At 36.2% G+C, this 23,106-nt stretch overlaps 1 protein-coding gene across 1 annotated transcript; it reads right to left on the bottom strand.

Moving 5' to 3' along the window:
- Window positions 1–301: 301 nt before the first annotated feature.
- LOC149183056 (cysteine-rich receptor-like protein kinase 42) lies at window positions 302–1,069 on the bottom strand. The gene has a single exon (XM_089414806.1). It carries the CDS (start codon window positions 1,067–1,069, stop codon window positions 302–304), a length of 768 nt encoding a protein of 255 aa, XP_089270932.1.
- Window positions 1,070–23,106: the final 22,037 nt, after the last annotated feature.

Genomic DNA, 23,106 nt, shown 5'->3' on the forward strand with positions numbered 1-23,106 from the left:
AGTCCCATGCTTTAACTAAGAGTCTGCATGTAGGTGTGTAGTAGTTCCAACGCACATCACTACAATCAGAGTTGTTCCCCAATGCTCCCTAACAAAATGTACACTATTTTGGATGCCGACTTCCCCGAACACGGTGTCGGATTCGTCGATGCTGCAATTAAATGGAAAGCAAAACAATCAACAAACAGAGTTACATAGATTCCATCTTGAAGTGATCGGTTGGGACTTAAATATTGCAAAATATGTCAATGGACTGCGAGAATCTATATCTATTTGAATCAACAAAGACTGCATATGTTAATTAAACAATAAGAGAAGATGCAGGCAATCTAAGAAATCTCGTACTGGAAGTCTGGTTACCGGTGAAAAACGAGTAAGTTGAGTAGCGCATAAAACAACCCGCCTCGAGACCTCGACCTTCTTGCTGGGGAATACATGCGAGTAAAAGATTCCGAGCTTCTACCAAGCATGCTTGGCAGCTACTAGTCGTAAGGTAGGGCCAACACTGAGCGAGACCATATAAGGAGCCATCAATGGAGCCAGTCGCATAACCGTTATTTGCAGAAGCGTTTTCTATGAGGTTCCCGGATAAGGCAGTGGCTCTTTGAGAGAAGGCCTGTGGATCGCTGTCATTTGTGGAGTTACAGAAATGCATAGCGCCTACGTCCATAGTTTGCCAAATAGAATTACTATAATTCTCATAGTGGAGGAAACAACCGTCTAGATGAATCCGACCACCACTGTCTTTGAGACACACTGCTTTTATTCGTTTCACCGCTTCCGTGACGCAGTCTGAGCACTCGTCTGGAGTTAAATAGTTCCGACACACTGCAACACCAGAGACACTGTTTTCAGATAAATTAGCGTAGCCATTTAAGGAAACATTTGAGGAGAGGGATTTTAAAACACGATCCCGACTTCGCCAAAATTCTCTATCATTAGCATTGGCAGGACTGTTGCACCCTATCTGATCCTTCTGGTAATACTGGGGATTGTCGGTTGCTACAGCAACTGAAATCATCATAGCCGCTGAAATAACGAGCAATGAAAAATTCGTGACTTCCGCCATGCCCTGAGCAAATTAAGAATGCATGGATTGAAAGGCAATGACTGCATATATATTAAATTTTAATAACTATTCCATCATAGGTTGATTATGGGGATCGTGTGAACCGTGCTCACAATATGCACACCCTGTTTGACTGTGTTAGTCAGGCACTCGGGAAAATACCATCCCATTACATAGTCTTTGAAAAGACAGCGCTGAACATTCAATCGTGTTGTATGGGAAGCCGCCGAGAAAACTTCGCCATTCACTATGACCATGTTCAAAGTAGGGGGACCAGTACTATGATATGTTTAGGTGGTTTAGTGGGACCAACCGTAGACATCTCTCCCCTAAACAATGGACGTTCGAAATAGAAAGCCCTTGACTTAATTGTTTTCATCGACCATCAAACAAAGCAGTACAGAGCCGTCTGAGAAGTAACTGGCAGGGAATCAGATCCAACCCATTGTGATGTTCAACCTGTCGCACCTTACATCTTTTTATACGCGTAGTCTAACGTGCAGATCTTCCTACCAATCGTGATGTCAAATGTCTTACAGCTCTGATATTTTAACACACGGCTGGAATTTCAAATATTTTTTTTGACTGTCAAATGAACATTTGAGGATGGTATATGCTTTTTTCAATTTGTCAATTTATTTTAGTATTACATATAAATTTCTTACAAATCTATAAATTTTGTACTACTCTGAATAAAGGATAGATTTGTATAAATTAAAGCTGTAAGGGGATTGTTGAGCTGTAAAATTTATTTTATCAATACCAAGAAAAACAAATAATGAGTTTCATAAAGTAAAATAAAGTGAAAGATGCCATTTCACGTGAGAAAGCACTTACTTTATTTTAAGTGTAAAACAAGTAACATCATTAAGAAAAAAGAATTTGAAGAATTTACATGGCTTTAAAAGCTAATTCTCGTGAGTAGAAGAAATTCATGGTGTAAAAAAGGTGGAGATCAATGATGTAATTGATATTGTTTCTTATGAATAGGTGGAAATTAATTATTTAAATAGAAGAAATTACTCTAGGCTTAAAATGATGTTTCTTGGAAATTTTAGGGTTTAATTAGAAGTTATTCCATGGTCTAAATGATGTTTCTTATTGATAGGTGGAAACTCATGTACACTTATTCAAAAAAAGAAATTACATGGCTTAAAATGTTGGTTCTCATGAATAAATAGAGAATGTTGAGTCTTATGGAATAAAATGTTGTTTCTCATGAAAATAGACAATCAATAATGTTTTTACTCATTATTTTAGGGAAAACAATCACTCATATATATAGATTCCAAAATAAATAAATAAAAACTAGAGTATTGAACTACACATAACATCATGCAGACATGTAATTACCATACCATAGATTCTCGAGAATATTATAAAGAGAGATGTTTAGTATAGGGTTTAAATTTAAAAAGAAGAATATGCCTAGGAAGAAAATTGCAAATTAAAGTGACTTGTTCCAAAATGGCATCTTCAAATTTATTATCTTCATCGTTGCTGGAGCAAGAAGCACATATGTCCATTCCCTCTTTCACTCTTCCACAATGTTCATCTTGAATTTGTTTAGATGAGAATCAAAACCGCAACCTCACATCATCTATAGCTTTGAACTCTTTTTCTGAAGGCAAATTCTCATCACCCTCTTCATTGAACTCTTCATAATGAACCTTGAGATATAGACTTGTGAGCTCAATGGTCACATTGTATCATGCATTATCTTTGAACTTGAATTCCAGCTTCAGAACTTTCTTTCCCACCGTCGTTGTGCAACTTCTATCAAGAACTGACTTTAAGCTTATATTTGTTTGACTCTTCATATTTTAGATTATTTTTTCTACCCTGCTTAGATGACTTCCGCAACCTTTAACTTAGATGTTGAACTTATCAAATTTTGGGGCATCTATATTATAAAGCTAATCTAAGTGGTTATTTAACCCAATAAAATTTGAAAAGGTTTTAAGAAATATCCATCCAATCAGCAATTTAAAACCCTATGTTCTCTGAGATCTTTTCAAAACGAGTTTCAGAAGGGAAAATAACTAAAAACATTTAAGCGACATACATTGAAAATCTAAGAAGAAACACACTTAAACCATATCTAGTCAAGAATTTTAGAACACTTGACTTACATAAATAAGAATAATTTAATAGTTGAGCATCAAATTTCTTCACATGGTAGTAATGATGTAGAGGAGGAAGAAACCCATATTAGAAGTTGGGATGCTTGATGCTTACGATTCATGATTTTTTGTTGTGTGATGGAACAATTCATAATACATGCTCAAACCCTTAGTATCTTCATTCAAATACTGGCCTCACATTCCAAACCCCTGGCTGCGAACAAAGGTTAAATTACCAACTAAACTTCGCGTAATAGATATTTTTATCTCGAGGGTCTAGTCTTTGACAACCATATGTAAACCATTGGTCGGTCTTAATACCTCACCCACTCATGGGCCTTAGATCTAGTGGCCAATCACTATCGAGGCTTCCAATTGAGTGACCTTGTAGCTCGACACCTTGACTCTAAATAAATCCAAAAGGAAACAACCCTTAAATGTTATGTGACAACGTGTTATAGCGTGGTGGAGGGAAATTGATCAACAATGGAGGAAACAACCTATGAAATGGAGATCGATGGTCACAGGCCCATTAGGTAATCACCAACTCCAACCCCAGCCGACTCCCCATCAACGTGATGGAATGCGATTGGTTGGTGAGTGTGGGCGCAATAGCGTATCAAGCACAAGACTAGCCCTCGACGACCCCCTCCTAAGAACCTGATGAAGCATGATTGGTCGAGGTTTCGATGACCGAGATTTGGACCCCACATATCGATAACTAGCATTTGCACCAGATGTTGCAAAGAAAACGTCGTAAGGCATAAAGTGTGGAAATCCATCATCCATGTAGTGTGTGCATTATTCAACAAGGTGGATCTCTCTAAATTCGTTGCAAACATTTATGTTGTTGCATTTCTAATTTATTTAGAATATACTACTACCTCCTCTTCTTGGAATATTAAATTTCTTATCACCCCATGATGACAATCCCTCTAATTATTGGCATCACCGTTTTTTCCACTTTAGTGGGTTTACCTTCAACCTAAAGAAACATGAATTTGAGTCACTCAATTAAAAAGAAATTGCTAAATTGCTATTTATCAGGTTTTGAGTAAAAACAATTAATAACTCATATTTACAACCCTTTAAATATTTACAACCTTTTAAGTCTTGTATTTATAACTCATATTTATAACCCTTTAAAATGAAACTGACTATCTATATTTTTATTAATAACAAAAAGAATCTTCTTTATAAAACTGAAACTCACATGCTACTCCTATATATTTATGTTATATTTAATATTCAGTGTCCATCAATTGAATGACAAGATGAAAGCTCAACTTAATTGCACCTTTAAAATGTGACTTAAAAGTTTAATTGGTAATTATTTATTCAGTAATTTGTACATTGTTAATTGCAATCTCTCTTGAAAACCAATGTTTATATCAAAATTTTAAAAATTAACACTCACTTCTCCCGTAGTCTAGTGTTTCTTTATTTGATCGTGGTACCCAAGATTGCCTTTCTCCAAAGTATCCAATGTGAAGATGATATCTTATGTGTTTCCGTGTTTCTTTATTTGATCATGGTACTCAAGATTGCCTTTCTCCAAAGTATCCAATGTGAAAATGATATCTTATGTACTTCCACTTTCTCAGTAGGTTCATGTGATTATTATTATTTTTGGTGTTAATGTTTATGTTTTTTTTATGCCCATCCATTATTTATTATCTAAACATTGATTGAAAATCCGTAAGTGGCTAGTGTGGAAATTGCAAGGTATGCTGAGAAATTGGTTATCTAGTAAGCTTAGAGTCATTCTTGAGTCATTATCTTTACCATCTCAGGAAGAAGAAGAAGAAAAGCCTATTGAATTGAAAAAGAACCCTAAAAAGTATTAGGATCCATGGGTCATTTTTTTTGCATCATGTAGCAAGATCACATGGTTAATTGATTATGCCACATGAAGAATTAGCCTTTGCCAATATTTAGGCTTATGACTAGGTGATTTTTTCTACTAATATTCTTATACCAATTTATCATGATAATTCTCTTTTAAATTAAAAGGAAAGCATCGTTTTTTAGTGTTTCAACTTCATTTATAAAGAGTTTAGTGCTGATAATTAGTAGATTATATGAAATTTTGAAAATTGCACTAATATATTACTGTTGTAAGGCTCTACATTCCCAATCGAACTCATATAGTGAGTGGATAAAGAAATAATAAGTTTTTCAAATGGTGAAATAATTTTCATATGCGTGATATTGTGATCTAGATAAATAAAACCAAACTCTTCATTTATCATGTGTCTTAAGTCTTTTATATCTCCAGTGTATTTTTCGTACAAATAAGAAGCATTGTTAATCATTCATCATGTAATATGATCTCCAATCAGTAGAAAAAACTTAATATCAAAGAAAGAAAGACAAAGGAAAATGCTTTTAATGTCCACAAATGACTCAATGTTACAAAAGAGATGCTTGCTAATGAACAGGATAAGGTAGCTTGGGAAAAGTGTAGTAACAACTTTTATAAAGAATCCTATATAGATTTCATGTTAACAACATATTAAGATATTTTAGAGAGTAGTTAAGTATGTCTAGAGATGTGCTAAAGAAGATAAGGTCACTAAATAAAAAAAGAAGATAAACATCAATTCTTATTCGAAAATAATACAAAAAAGAATTTGTTGGAACTTACTACTCTTGAGAGAAGCTTCCTAAAATTTCCTAATGGTGCTTCTCCTTAAATAAATAGGTTTAAGGCTACATATAATTACATCAACATGGATAACATAAGCTCTCAAGGATATGGATGTAATGGAGTTGCACACCATTTCCCAGTTGATGCGTGTAAGTTTGGAACTATGATCATTTATTAATTAGTAATGCACTTGCAAGATAGACTTCAAACCTATGTTTATTTAACAATAAAATTTTATTGGGACAAAATATGATACATGACTACCTTAAAGGAATAAGGTAGTACTCCCCGAATGGGATGCCAGAAGCATGAGAGGGTGGGGGAAGGGATGCCACCATCCCACCAATCAACACGCCTAGGGGACGTGGGAGCACGCCCCTCTAGAGGATTGAAAGGTACATGGAACAAGCACGGGAGTTCCAAAACACACATGAAGCTCCTCCCTCATTACACCATCCACTGCTCAATGAGACGTAGCACCATCCAACCTGATTTTGTATTTTTGATGGATTTCAACTCAATCAAGAGCTTTGTCATTTTGCTATGCCCCATCAATTCGACATTTATTCAAGGGCAGGCAAAGGCACTTAGCTTTCACATTTTGCTCCAAGCTTTTATTATGCATTGTATATTGGAAAGCCTCTAAACAGTTCTCAAGTCTCAGGATGTTTATCAAGAAAATGCTCGTCCTTGGCTCTTGCAATTTCATTGTCTTTTAGTTGTTATGGAGAGTGAATTTAGGATTATGTTGTTATGGTTCTGCGTCTTGTGGTTATTTTGGGATAATGCACACATTGGCAGTGGAGTCAGACATTTAGGCTGAGACCTCTGGCCTGCCTCAGTGGTTTCCTGGTGACCTCCTAGTCCATTGTTAGGCTTTCCTGAATCTCAGTGAGGAAGGAGATGGAATTAGCCATGCCAGTAGGAGCACTCATTCCAAATTTCACTCTCTTCCAATGATGGAATGTGTCCGTGCCACATTTTGCAGGTCTAGGGTCTTTTCTTTACGGCATTTTTTTTTTAAATTCTCACTGTGGTCGTTTTTGAGTGGTCTGTAGTTTTCAGTCAAAGGGTTAGCAGTAGCACAAGGCTTGCCCCTAGATATGGGCCTATTAGCTCCCCTTCGCCCCCCGCCCAAGCCAATGACGATCATCCTTGGATCTTCACAGCCCATCCCAAGACACTCTGGGAGGTCCAACCTCGAGTCAAAAACACTTTCCATTCCAGTGGACTCCCCTACTCTGTTTAAGCAGCAAGACATGCTGCATCAACGTGCTCAGTCCGTTGAGGAGCGACTCATTAGCAGGAGCGTGGCTTCGCCAAGGCCCAAACGAGAGTAGAAAGCTCAGCAGCCAGGTTTAGGGAACTTACACTGCAGCCAATTCAAGATGAATTGATTCAGCTGAAACGAGAGTTGGCAGATGAGCAGTGCACCCTCACTGATTCCGAAGTTTTGGCTGAGGTTGCATAGTGGATGACCAACATTGGTCATACTCGGGGAAGATACAACCAATATATGTACACTGTGGACATCCACTGGCACCTGAAATTTTTCCTTGGTAGGGTTCTCCTTGAAAAAATGCAACCAGAGAGGACATGCTTCTCTCCCTGGATCGTATGTGAAGACAATTAGTGTTTATGGTTCAGAGGCTTGGACAAATTGAAAGGCACATGGGCATCCCTCTAGAACCAGGTTGCTCTCCAGGCAGCTTCTCTCCTTGGATCGTATGCAAAGACAATTGGCAACAATAGATCAAAGGCTTTGACACATTGAAAGGCACATGGTCATCCCTCCAAAACCAAGTTGCTCTCTAGGCAACAATAAGTAGCCCATACAAGTAGAAGCCACTGAATCTGATCACTTCTCATGATGGTTTTCTCAATTATTTTGTTTATCCTCATGCAACATTTTTGTTTGTTTTAGTTCCTTAGAGGCCCTAGAGGCCCAGTTACATTTTTTAGACTTCTAGATATAGTCAACAGGGCTAGTTTTTGGACTAAAACTCTTTTGAAAAGATTGAAATTTTGTATCTGGTTGGGCCTGTCCAATGGAAGACTGTATCAACACTAAAATGTAACCCTATGTTATCAGGCAATAGAAATATTTACTTCACAAGACAAAAAGGAATAAGGTGATACCTTTTCACTTCTAGCCCTAGGAATGAGAATATGGTGAAAATTATTGATGGTCATCCTCCTAACTAATAACCATCAAACTCTATCTTGTCATTGGGCTTACTTTGGTGTTAGACATGGAAGCTCCTAAGAGAGACGAATCCAAATTGGTGACCCCAACTATGCATCCTGCTTTCTATGTCCTCCGTTGAGCCGCAAGAGCAAGTCAATGTTTCCATACTCTTAATTTTAAGATTTGATAAGTCCAAAAACTTGCCATTAAATATCTAATTCCACATCATCTAATGAAAAAGAAGAATTTGGTTCTTGTAAAGCACATAAAACCCAATTGGCACAAAGAAATCAAGTGATTAAGGACAAGTAAATCATTGAAATAGAAAAGAATAAGAAAAACATAACAGGGTTAAGGTGACCTTAGCAATGTTTACATGTCAAGAAAGTCAAATAATGACATCATTAGTCAGTTTCATTAGAAGATGTTTACACCATGATTGATAAGGATGATTCCATATTCATTCAGGTTATGAAAGAGAGATCATTGAATTGGAGAAAGATCACTTGCAAAAACCTTGATGCAAGATACATCATTCAACAAAAGCTTCTTCTCACGGGAGATGAAAACATCAACTACATTCAGGAAACTTTTATTGGAATGGATACAAGGAAGAAGTGTCTAACGTATCTCAGAGATTTTGCCTTGGAGATAAAACTGAAAGTTTCTGGTAAAAGTTAAACTTCAGTTAGTTACTTAAATTTAGTGAGGTCAAGAGTTAATACCCCAAAAGCAGAATTACTATTTGAGAATATGTAGGATGTTAGATAGCCACATAAATTTATGGATAATATACAGAAAAAATGCAAAATGAACTTCGACCTCATGATAACCTGATGCATACTATAGCAATGCTCATGATGGTCCATTGTTTAGAGAATATCAGAGGAAAGAAGCGTCAGAGCATATGTCCAGTACTAACGTGGCATTCTTATGGTCCTAGTATATGCTTCTTTATATTTGCAACTATCCAAACTGAGGTTCTTTTGACCAGACTTATGGCATGTTTTCAATAAACAAAGGGTACTCGTCAGATTTGCAGCCTATTCTTACTATCCAATTGTCAATCGATTAATGTCCGACTGTGTGTACACCAGACTTTACTAAGCTTTAAACATGACAGTAGAATCCTTTACTTATCCTACTTCAAACTCCCCAACTGTAAGGCCATTGTAGCTTGGGGTCATCACAGGGCACCGATGACCCGAATCTACAATCACGATAAGGATGACCCCTGAAACCTAGGGATAAATAACATTTGTTATTCCCAGTTGTGAATGAAAGCTCAGTTTGGCTTTGTGTCTGGGCCCTCTAATGACCCAAATCCACAATCATGATAAGGATGACCCCTGAAAACTAAGGATAAATAGCATTTGTTAATCTCAGTCATGAACGAAAGCTCCGGTGGCCTTCAGAGAAATGTGAAAATTCAAAATCCTCCATCAAGTAAGGTTCTCCCGTAACGATTAACAGATCTTCATCTACCATTGTTATTGCTAAGGCTATGTTGTCAATCCTAGAGCATTCGAATAAATGAACAAGAGAAGTCCTGGTTTATTTCAAGTCCTGGAAGAGAGGGATAGAACCTACCTTCTAAAATGTCTTCAGAAGTGAAGACTCAAACCAAATTGTAGAGAATCATGACACAGCCGCTTATGTACCCTAAAGTTCATTTGAAATCAAATTGTAGCCCGTCATTACGAGGGTCTTTAGCTATTGTCTGAAACTGCTAATACAAACTATCATCACAACCATAAGGTCTCTGATTCTGTCAATGCATTTAACAAGAATGTAAATTTCATTTTTTTTAGATATACAGGGGAAAAATCAGAGATCTAAAAAACAAATAAAGCACAGTTCCCAAAGTAGTTTCAACGAGGAATCGATATAAAGAGATAGTTACCAAGGTAGTATCAACGACATCCATTTCAGTAGAAAAAACATAGAGAATTTTGAAAAACCGATCTATGGAAAGAGTTGCAATCTTCAAAGAGAAGCTTTGATTGGTTTTCATTACTCTTTTGCTTGACATTCCCCATAATTTAAGAAATCTTCAGATAAATTTCCTCAAAACCAATCATTCTTTGGCAGAGAGAGAGAGATCTAAACTGTAAGTTGTGTTCCAACTTGAGCAACTTAAAATTGATTTCACGGCATGCTGTCATGGGCTATCTATTATTTGGATTCATATGTTTCCATTAGCTATCAAGTATATTCACAGTGATGCACCCCATAAATTCACCAAATAGAGCAAGATCATAAAAATACATAACATACTAGAAATTAGGTGGGAGAGATCACCAAAACTTAAGTTGATAAACAAAAATCCTATAGTTCATCCCTTGATTGAATCCACATTCTTTGTACTTTTCACATCATTTCTGTTAGGCAGCAATTTAGCCCTAGGCAACATTCTAAACAACATTCATGATAATTGGACAAAAAGAAAGTATCTAGAAAATGAGATAGAACTAGGAGTGAGTTCATCAAAGCATGCAAACAGAACCACTAATAAAACTTTGTTAGCAGCGAAAACTACCTGGATCAATCCCATCTGTGTTAGGGGCATCAAGGGGAGCCAATATGGTCACATGTTTTATTACCACATTCCTGCAGGACAGTATGTAGGAGAAATGTTGTGAATAAGAACAACATCTATTCCAATGTATTCTTATTGCAAACAAATACAAATCAACACAAAACTTGCTTAACTCTCACACTCGAATTTTTTCTTATTAATTACCAACCTGCAATAGATTGGATGTATGTTCCAAAATGGCGAGTTACAGAATGTAACATTGAAGAATTAAGTTTCAAAACTTGAAGACTAGATAGATTACAAAAGTTCTCAGGCAATGATTTTATTGGAGTGTATGACAAATTCAAACCTTTAAGTGACAAGATACTACAGAGGCTGTCAGGAAAATCAGCAATCTTGGAGCAGTTAGACAAGTTGAGAAACTAAAGCTATTGAAGTTGCTTCAAGGTTGACAATCCTTTAATTGGAGTGGATGACAAATCCAAAACCTGAAGAGACAGGGTATTGTTGAACAATTCTTCTGGAATCTTTTCCAAATGAATATTGGAGGCTAAAACCAAACTCCTCAGTTCTGAACATCTCAAATCATTTGGCATATCACGAATAGCATTATAGCCCACCGATATTCATTTGCAATCCCTGGAAACTTTGTCAGTCGGAAAGCTCTGCAACTGTTGACCTGCTGCAAATAAGCATGTTCCCTCCTTTTGGCTATGTCAATTGCCATGTCACGAAAAGCTTCATGAATCTTTAAATACTCGACACTGTGATAGTCATCATCAACAATATACTCCACACGCTCCACCAATCACCTTCTTACCAGTTCATCAATGCATTGCTGCCAAGCATCCATAAAATAAGGTGTCCCTAGCTTGTTGAGGAAGCCTTCCGTGTCCCACATCTACACCAGCGTCTCCACAACAATTTCTTCATCTTCCAGAAATGCTGCACAATTTAGAAAAAAAAATCTTTAGATGGAATTCTGACAGCTCATTGCAAGTCCATCTTAACACCTGATAAAGCTCTGCGTCAATGGCCTTGAGATTTGTTGGGACGGAGGCATCCCTCTTTCTCATGGAATTTAAAGCAGGGCTCCACTCATACTCATTCTTTTTAAACCTCATCGCTCCAGCAACTGCATTTATGGCCAACGGCAAGCCTCTGCAATCCGAGGCAATTTCTCTCGCTCTCGCCTCTACAATACCATGCTCAGGTCCATTTTCAAAAGCTCCTTTTCTAAATAAGTCTTAGCCTTCATCTGAGGACAAGGGTTTTATCTCCAGGGAGTAATCTTTTGCTCCCATCTTTTCAATCACTTGTGTGCTGCGGCTGGAGACTAAGAGTTTGCTACTAGTATTATCCCCAATTCTGACGCCCACTTCACTAAGATCTATTTCCTTCCCAATGTTGTCCAATATAAGAAGCAATTTCTTTTTGTCTAGAGATGCACTCAATTTCATCTTTTTCGTCTCAGGATTATCATTTTCCTCCATCTTATATTCAAAGCCTTCGCAATGGAAGCCTGCAACTGTTCAATTTCAAAGTTCCCACAAACTGTAAACCGAATGACGAGATCAAAGAAATGACTGACCTGTAGGTATTGTAGATGATTTTGAGCAAGGATGTCTTACCCACACCCCCTTTACCATATAGACCGATTACACGAGCTTCCCGATGAGCTCCCTCCAACCAACCCTATAGCTTCTCCCAGGCAGATTTAATGCCCGCCCATACGAATCCGGAGTCAGGCATAGGTTGAAAGAGGCGTTGTGCTCTAGGAGCGGCTGAGGACACAATCGGCTCTGCATTGGAGGACATCGAAAAAACCATTTCAAGCTCTTGCAACAGGGAAGCAAGAGCAGAGAAGACGAAAAGGGGTACCCAGGCAAATCTTTCAGGCTCCGATCTAGGCACATTCAGGGAGGGTTCGTAATTGTTTCACAACACAAGGCTACGCAGCCCTCATGCAGGGAAGAAAGACACGTTTCGTCAGTTCAGTCATAGCGAAGAGTCTCATCGCCAGGAGGCCTGGCCTTTCATGCCCCATTTCCAGATCCTCCCTCTCTGTCTTCCAGCAGGTGGGAAAAAAGATATTTTTCCATGAAAAAAAAGATTAAACCAATGGCTGAAAACACCCCAATCGTCTAACATAGAATCAATGGCTCAGGATCACACACGTCACATTTTAGGGATGTCTTTCTCAGAGGGAACGCCTTACGTCGTAACTAGAACCTAGGCCCAACACTCCTCTTGTAACCTATGCAACGATTCACAACCTCATACACATTTCAACTATTCTTACTATGAACTATAATGGATAATTTCAATCGATCAACATCAAATTTATGTTTTAATTTTTTTTAACCAGTCACATTTGGTGTTTCAATTTTTTCTTGCACTGTCTAATACATTTAAAATGATAAAAACCAATCCATGGAAATTCAAATTCTAGGCCTCGTCTAATTACCTCTTCTTCTTTTTCTTTTAAATTTTAATCTAGAATTAACTTTTTTTAAAATTAAATTTTAATCCAAAATATTTTTATATGTGTAGATTGTCATCTAACTGGTTCTTCTTCCTTTTCCTTTTTCTTCTTTTTCTTTTAATTAACTTTTAAACTAGATAATAATTTTTAAACATTTAAGAAATTCTTTTATCATCATATTTAATTAATTTAACATAGTTTTTGATAACATTTCTTTACAAAAAATATATCATCAAATTCTCACTTCAAGTAACTCTTTTAGGTATGATTTTCAAAGCTTTGAAATTCCCAATCCCACTACACACAAATATTTTCGAACACTTTTTTCCTGTTGATTTCTGAGGAGCATAACAATATAGCATGATAGCACTATCTCTACCATTCACTTGGTCATTTTTACAAATTTGTCGTGGTAAATATGGTTGAAATTGTAGTGTTTTATTGTTAAAATTTATGATTCCATCTCCAAATTGGTCCCCATAAATACAGGTGAAAATTATGGCATCCATTTTAATTAACTCGCTCATGTAAATAATTGTGAATTCTAATTATGAAAATTAATTACAATGAACTAGCTAAGAGAAAAGGTCAAAAATACAGATGCTTGAGGAAGGGAATTGCTTGGGAATTGGGAATGGGAAGTTGTGTGTTTAATGGCCATCGTATCCTTGATTTTTTTTATTAATTGGGCCTAATTGAGTCTTTAATCACTACGTGGAAGTAAGGAGCTAAAGTATAGGGCTCCTCGGGTGGAGGACAAGTCCTTTACTCCCTTGCCACACCTTGTAGATGGCATGAGGAAGCTCAACATGCAAGTCAAGTTTAGAAGAGAATTGTGGGGAAAGAAGTAAGGAAAAGAAGAATGATGAGAGATGAAGAAAGGAAGAGACATTATGATTCAACATTAAAAGAGAGAGGGCATTCGAGGAGCAAGGAGGAGACTGGGCATTATACTATTGGATCGACAAGAATCATACTTGAAAAGAATTAAGATACCAACATTGGATCACAACACACTAGAAAAGCACAGATGAGAAGGAAGAGGAGAACATTGGGAAGGTCTAGGTCATGGATGCAGGAAACATACATGGTGAAAAATAGTTCAGGTGAAGGAGAAAGGACCTCTAGATTCTTGGTTTGGATCGAGGACATGTTTGTTACCTTTGGATTCCTGATTTATGTTAGCTATAATGGGCTCTAGATTCCTCGTAGGTTGGACATTGTGGGCTCTAGGTTCCTTTAAGGGTGGAGATATTGTGCTTTGGATTCTCAGTTTAGGTTGGAGTCATTGTGCTCTGAAGTCCTAGCTAGGGTGGAGTCATTATGCTCTAGATTCCTAGAATTGGGGTGGATACACTAGAAGCATTATTGGTTGGTTTCAGAGGGTGGAGGTGGTGTAACCTCTACATTTATGGGATCCCACAATGGAGATGGTGTAGCCTCTAGATTCCTTGTATTTGAGGGTAGAGATTGTGTGATCTCTAGAATCCCTATTCTAAATAGTTATTGTGGTTTAATTCCTTTGAGAATTCCTCCTCAAGCTCTAAATTTGTTTTAGGGGTGGTTGATTGCAGGAAAGCTTGTAGTTTAGTCAACCTAAGGTTGGGTGGAGAGTTTAAGTCCCAATCTTAATTACATAAGCTTAGGAATGATAGCCCATATCTGAATAAGGGTTGAGGGCATCCACCTTGACATATATATATATATATATATATATATATATATATATATATATATATATATATATATATATATATATATATATATATAAGCAAGCATAGGATGGTTTTTCCATGTATTGCAAGCATTCCTCGCTGGGATATATACATATATAATTGGGCTTAAAACCACGTAAACCTTCTAAGTGTAAGGGCTTATCAAAGGGGTTGCTTCTGCTATATGACAAATAGAATCTTTGGCATGCCCTAGTTTGGATGCCTTGTAAAGAGGCTAGGGTAAGGGAGAAGCATGGCATGAGAAACATTGGAATGTCATCATGGTAAGAGATTCTGCATGATGATGAGATGACATCATCTCGAGGTCTTAGGTTCTCTGACCTCGGGGAAATTGTGGTGTTGTTGATGCCTCAAAAATCACTGCATCAACATTGGGGAAAACCACCCAGTCCAGACTTTAAAAGCAGCTCCTTTTCCGTTTGGTGTGGTGGCTCCGACTGGATATAATGGGACCAGTTTCCCAATTATTGATAAATGGGATGGATAAGTGATTGACTTTCTAATATCTAATGGTAATGATGAATGATTTATTCTAGAAATGCAACAATATAAATAACTAATCTATCCCGGGAAATCTTTCTCTTTAGTGTAATTCTTGATGATTCTTATCAACAAGTAGGCATATAGATGACTCTACCTATAAACAAAAGTATTTATTCATATGATAATTACTTTGTTCAAGTAGTTGAACACAGTAATAATTAAAACATTATTACACTATTCTTTATATATCATTGACATAAATATGAATGAAAAATAACAACTCTTAAACATTCAGTAGTGACAAGCCAAAGAATTGTTGTAAAATCGCACACATATATCAATAATAGAAAAATGAATAAATGTTTATTCATATAAAAGAATGAAGAAAAAACATAGATAATAGTACCATATGTAATTTGAATCCCCTTCGATATCAATCACATTCAGATCCCGCCTTTCAACTTGGAAACACTTTTACAAGAAGCAATAGTGCATATCACATAAAAGTATTCTTCACTAAAACTTAGAATTCAGGTCCAGTTTTTATAAAAAAATATATATCGGAAGCACAGTAGTGCAACTTCCAATACAAGTATTAATACGAAATTTTAGGACCCTTTCTAAAAACATGAAAGGGTCTATAAATACTATCTAGACTAACTAACTATGAAATAAAAATGTTGTGTGCTGGTATAACCAAATCACAAATATAAGAAAATCTTCCTGAAATAGGCATGCTTGCAGTCGGTCAGAATGATTCATTGTTTCGGCTGACTATCTTGTGGCTTGAGTTGGCCATTGGCAAGCATCGGTTGTAGTTCTGGAGGATGACTCATGAGCGAATGTAACTGGGCAGTATATGTGGCTTCAGTAATTTTGTGAATCATGTAACCAATTTCATCAGTGAGGCATTTTATCGTTGTTCGCTGACTATATGGTTTAACAAGGAAGAACCAAAAGGTTTTCCATGTTAAATTTTGAATACCCGCGATCAATATTTCCCATTTTTCCAGCTCCTGTTTCCATGTTTGCTCCAATGCTTTGACTGATTTCAGTTTCCCTGGGGTACATTTTGAAATTAAATTTGATAAATAAAGAGTATCATTAATTAACTCAATCAGATTACTAGTCGCCAATCTGCATCATGATGTTGCCCTTTCTGCCTTCATCAGTTGAGTTTGCCATTCAAGGAACAAGATTTCCTTATGTGATTCCAGGATTTTGGGTAGATTTGCAGCTTGTCCTTCCTTGGTTTCTTGCCAAGAGAGAAACTCTGTTAATTTCTCATCTGCTTGCTCCAATTTCTGTCTTGCATCAACGGACTTATCAATCATAGATGACGAAATTTCACATAGAGGAAGAGCGAGAGAGATATTGTGACATAATAAGCTCAACTGATTAGATAGTGCTTTAGTAATTTGGAGAGCTTCTGATTTGAATTCTCCCACTTGAGGAAATCCTTTGAACTTTTCTATTTGCAGTGATAGTTGAGCGATCTGTTCTTCTTTTGATTTTCTCAACTATTCATTCATGGACTTCAGCTTGTTTAATGCTTGAGATAGTTCCTTTTGCTTCTGAACTGCATGTTGATCTATCCTCTATTTCTCTTTGAGAAATTTCTCGTTTAATTGGTCATTTGACTACTTCTGTGCTGCTAACTACTATTCTAACAGTTCTATCCTCTGTTGCTTTTCTTGTACCTATGTCTCTAAAAAAATAATCACTTGATCTTTCTCCTTGAGTAAATTGCTGACTTCCGATGCCTTGTCCATAATAGCTGTTGTGTATGCTCCAGCATACTGAGAGAGTTTAGTAAGATCTTCTGAAGGGTTGACTTCCTTTCTCTATACCACATTGGTTATCTTCATTTGTGTAGGCAAAAGAGAAGATTGATCAAGTTTTCTCTTTTTCCTTTGTCTCTTTATTATAGCCCTATGCTTAGGGTTGTAGAAGACATCCAAGGGTGATATTTCTTCTACATGTAGAACAATTTCATCGGATGGGTTCTCTAGAATCGTCTCTACATCTTTTTGAGTCATGGATGGGCCACTAGTTCCTTCAGTTGACACTGTATTAGTTGCTATCTTCTGACCAGTTGTCATTTCAGGTGTGCTAAATCCTTGCAAGCTCTCAGTATTGCTGATGATTGAGTCAAATTGTTGCCATTCTTTGAGTAGTTTGGGATCAATATGAATGTCTGAATAAATGAGTTCACTGCCTTTTCCTTCTTCTTGCTTCTACTCTGTTTTTTTTTCTTTCTCAAGAACTTTTTCCACTGCAAGAGTTTTATCGGCAACTTGTTGTTCAGTTTTGCTTGACTGGACTGTTGGGGTTGTGGCTAATAGGTCTAAATGCAAAGTTTGCAACCTATGGTCTCTAAGTCTATTGAATATTTCTAACCCTTCATCTTCATATTTCATCCTGGCCAATCCTTTAACCTGAAATAATGATTCAGCTGAAGCAAATAGATCATCGAAGTCATCCGCTTCATGATCGAATTTGGCAAGTTTGCCTTGAGATGTGACATTATAAGCAACCTGTCTTGGATCATATTGCCTGTTAGGAATTGTGGAAAGATTTAGAATTTTAATCTTTTTTGCCTCTTTCTCTACATGCTTATAGTCATGTAAAGTGAAAATGCCACATTATAAGGGAAATACAGGCCACATGTGTTTCTTTGAATCCCTAAGGGTTCTGGATGTTCCTTCTACTGTTATTTGATAAGCCAATTCCCGAGCTAACAATTTATCAGGCACATATAGGGGGAGAACATGGGGTTTAGTGAGGCTACCAAAAAGCCTTACATAGGTAAATTTGTCCTCCTCGAACCAACTACCTACTGCTGTCAAGTCATTCTCTACTTCCTAAGATATCCTAGGAGTAGGGTTATTAAAAATAGAATAATATACAGGTAAAATAAAACCATTGTAAGTTTTATACAGGTGATTTTTGTAGTGAGCCTTCCATAACTGTTGATGATAAATATGAATTGGGTTTGGATCCTAAGCAGTCCACTTCCATCCGAGTATCAGATATTCAGAATTAAAGCAAATAGTATCCATAATATATGCACTGTAATAGAAATGGGGAATGCTCCGGGAAGTTTTATGTGCATTTGTTCTATACTCTAGAATCGTTGTGACTAGTTTATCAGACAAAATATTTACCCAATGCATAACATAACCATTGAGTGCAGCTTCCATTAGGGGGACCATTTATATAGTGAATTTGGTAGAATCGTGTTGTGCCCATAATCTACACATCATAGCTCCAGCATAGCAATAAGGGAAAGCCGATGAGTCAACAAAGTACTTACCCGATGACTCGTGCTTGTGTTTCTCCAGGAAATGCCTCCATTGCTTTATCAGGGCTAACTCTAAGTTGTTTTCTTTTGCGAACGCTTTTAGGAATGCCTTTTTGTATCGCTTCTCAGGTGGCGGCAAATGATACATTTGCCTGAGATCCTCAGGCTGGAATGAGCTGAATATCCTTCCATGTACCTTGGAAAATGTTCTATCTGACACGGGAATTTTCTTTACCACCCATCTTACCACATCAGTATATGGCAGGATTTTAGCTCACGCTACTATCCTGTGAAGATAAGAACAAGCAAATTCTTTAATAATTCCCTCTGATTTGTTGGTTGAATCAGTTGTGGCTTCCTCTAATAACTCTTCGGGCTCCTCTGCTTCTATCAGATTGTAAATGCTTTCCCAGACCAAGACACGTTGTGTCTAAGATTAATCCTTTCTTTCTTGGTTCTGGTTCTTTGGCTGCTGTAGTTGTTGTGGACTTCTTTGATTTCTTCCCAATTTTCTTTAGATTTCTAGGTTCGGATGAATTCTGCACAAATAGTTGCAAATAGTAATACAGAGATAGTGCTGTCACAAGCCAATATGACAATGAATACAATTACATTGACTACCATATGATAAATTAAATACAGTTAAGGATTACCACTTCGTTTGATTATATACCAAATGATTATTTCAAGCGTGCTTTAGATTTCATTGATCGGTGATCAGCGATAAATTGCAAATCGGCGATCGGGAGTGTCAAAGGAAAGGCTTTAGCATTTTCAATGAATATCTCTGATTTACTGAAAGGTGATATTATATAATAGAGCCGAGTATAATGCATGCAAACTATTTTAATGTATGTTTACCTTTCGAGATGCGTGCCCTAATTAATTAATCGCGGCCGGGATTTGGCTTAAGCTTTATCCCCTCGTCATATAACTCTACCGATTGTTGATTGTGATTTTCTTTATCACATCGGGAGAGTTGAGGAGGCTTTGTTTGATGTATCTTTGGCAATTGCTTTCTCCGATTTTCGATTGCGATTTTCTTTATCGCATCGGAGAATTGGGTGAGGCTTTGCTTTTATATGTGTTTCCTTTATTACGATCTGCAATCTCCGATCGCTTTATCGCAATGTAGAATGGTTTTATAATATTTTTAAAGGAACACATTTTTTTTTTATCTAAAAGGCTTTATAAAATTATTCATTTACGTCGGGCCTTTTAGTAAGGATTTTTCTTGTGATGAGGTAAATACCATTTTATTCACACATCTAACTAAGTTTAATTAAAAGGGACCCATATCATATTAAGATTTTGTGTAAAGATTTCATGAAATGGGGGGTTGTTGTACAGCAAAACAATTGGCGATTCACTAGAAGGAAAAGTTATCTCTGAGAAAGTAATATAATATTTTAACTTTCTTAATATGAAAACCTTAATTGAGAGAGAAAATCTAATATAACTAGGTAGTCATAAATTCTGAATATAATGAAAACTATTTTTGCTATCTCCTTCTCATTTCAGAACTAAATACGTTCTAAATTTTAAGTAAACCTTAATTGGTTGATAATGATAAAACAAGAGGCTTCTTCAACTTAGGTTGTATAATGACTCCTTTGTCATAGGTAGAGCCACTGCTGCCAACAAACATCCATTGTCTCGACAAGGTTACTTTTAATCGTTAATCATTCATTGTTCCATCCATTTCAGAGTATAATTTAAAAGAATGAATCTAGAAGATATGTTTCCACATTTTTTGTATTTCATTTTCTTTTTTCTTATTTTCTCATCTTGTAAGATAAAAAGCCATTATCCTAGTTTGATGGCCAGTTGTTGACAATGCCATTCACTGGTTGTAATTTAACTGAACAAGCTGGCTCGTGATGAGACCCCTTGTCTTATAATTATAAGCCATTACCCTGTTTTGGTATGCATTATTAGTAATGTTAGTTGAACTAATCCCCTATGAACATGGTAAGCAGGCTTATGATAAGACCTCTTATCTTTTATATCAAATATATTTTAGAATTACACTCTGAAAAATCATAAACGTTGATGGATGGGGTGAATAATTTTCTCCTTAAGAGAACATGGATGACAATTTTAAGAGTTGAAGATGCTAATATTGAATGAGTCTCTGCTTTGTATTGATAACCCTTTTAAGGCTTCTAAAACTTTTGAATGATTTACAATATTTTCAAGTTTTGAGAAGATTTCACAAAAATGAAAAGGGCTTTCAGAATTTAATTATACCTAATTTCTGGAATTTTCCTTTTCCTTCAATGCTTCCATCTATCCAAAGTAAATATTAAGACTATTTTCTTTTGAGTGACTTTTTCAATATAGTAAATACCAATAGAAGGCTATTTACAACTTTATTTCCTAAGACAGAAAATAACTAATTATTCACACTAATATAGCTGAAAATTGAATATTTACAAAATGAGAAGGGGTTACCTCTTCAATTGAAGAATCTTTTCAAAATAAGCCCATTGACAGGAAGAGAATCTCTCTTTCCTAATAGATCTTGTAATATGAATGTAGATGAGTCTATCTTCTCGCTGATTTGGAATGGTCCAAGCCACATTTTCTGAAACTTAGTGTGTTTTCCTTTATCCTCATGGGCTTTGTCCCATTTCAAAACCAGATCACCAATTTGTAAATGCTTTGATCCAGTTGAAGTTGTATCAAAAGAAGATTTAATAATTTGTTGATACTTTGCATGTGTAATTCGGGCTTTCTCCCTTTCTTCCTCTAGTTTTAGGATCTGATCATGTCTTAATTGAATAGAAGATGAGGGATTTTCTTCAATACACTGCACTAAGGCTAGTGATGGAAGTACTAAGTTTGATGGTATGATAGCCTCATTTCCATACACTAGATTAAATGGAGAAGTGCCTATTGAGGCCTTCTGTATTATACGGTCTACCCATAGTGCAAATATCAAAGACTTATGCTAATTCTTATGATTCTGATCAATAGTTCTCTTAATGATTTCGATAAGATTTTTATTGGTAGATTCTGCTAAACCATTACCCTGAGGGTAGTAGTTTGTAGAATATTTCAATTTGAATTCTCTTTTGATAGCAAATTCAAGTATGGAATTACTAGAGAAGTAAGATGCATTATAAAAAATAAGAGCGTTTGGTACACCAAACCTGGTAATGATGAACTGATCTATGAATTCGATGATTGCCTAAGAGTTTGATGTCTTCAAAGGAATTGCTTCCACCCACTTAGTAAAGTAGTCAATAGCTGTAAGCATATACCTATGTTGTTTGGATGAATGTGGAATAATTTCTCCAATGACATCCAATCCCCATTGTTCAAAGGGTTGTTCAATGTTGACTGGTTACAAAGGAAAAGCTGGCTTCATTTGTCTCCCACTGGTAATTTGACATGTTTGGCATTTCCTTACATATTCATGAGTATCTTTAATAAGGTGGGCCAATAATACCCTGCATGAATGATTTTGTGGGTTGTTGTATCAGCTCCAAAATGTCCTCCTGCCAGACCATCATGTAGTTCCTGCAAAACCTTTTGCACTTCAGGTTTTTCTAAGCATCTTAACAAAATTGAATCATAATTCCTTCTAAACAACACATCATCAACAATTACAAAGTTTTTTGCCTTCAGTCTTATGGCACATTTATTTTTATAGGAAAGATTAGAAGGAGCAAATCCATTTTTCAAATAGAATATCAAATCTGCATATTGGATTCAGGATTAATGGTACTTATCTCGTTGATTTCTTCAATATTGTTTGTACCTTCATGTTCCTAAATATTCCTGCTAACAACTTGCAAAAACCTTCGCCTTTGACAATCTTTGCTAGTTTTATGTCCAAATCATATTCATGTAATGTCGTGACCCAATTTGCCCTTTTTTCTCTCAATTCCCTTTGAACTAGTAACTGTCTTACTGTTGAAAAAGGAACTATAACTTTTGTGTGAGCTTTTAAGAGAAAGGGTCTAAAGTGTTTAATAACTTTATATACAGAAAAGGCTTGCTTTTCAACTTCAGAGTAATTAAGTTCAGCACCTTGAAGGCTTGAACTATAAAATGAAATTGGTGCTTCCATGTTTTGATCATTGATTTGTGTCAGTGCTGCTGCGTAAGATGAATCAGATGCAAGAGTATATAAAATGAAACGATTTGAAAAATCAGGAGTGTTTAATACAGGAAAATTTATGATCAATGCTTGCTTGATTGAATCAAAAGCTTTCTTTTCTATATTCCCCCATTTAAACACTGAGTTTTTCTTGATCCTGGTTTGTAATGATAAAACAATTTGTAAAAAATCGGGAACAAATCTTTTTATAAAGTTAATTTGACCTAGAAATGATTGCATTGTTTTTCTATTATGTGGAAATGGAATATTAAAAATCTCTTTGATTCTATCTGGATCAATATAAATATCATCCTTTGAAACAATGAAACTCAAGAGTTTACCTTTGTCAAGAGCAAAAAAGGACTTCTTAGGATTGAGTGAAATGCCATACCTTTTGCAGTGTTCAAAGATTTGTTTCAAG

Source organism: Pinus tabuliformis, chromosome 3_2 (assembly GCF_031772625.1).
Source record: "Pinus tabuliformis cultivar Carrire ecotype Pingquan chromosome 3_2, CPIR1, whole genome shotgun sequence".
Classification (NCBI taxonomy): Eukaryota; Viridiplantae; Streptophyta; class Pinopsida; order Pinales; family Pinaceae; genus Pinus; species Pinus tabuliformis.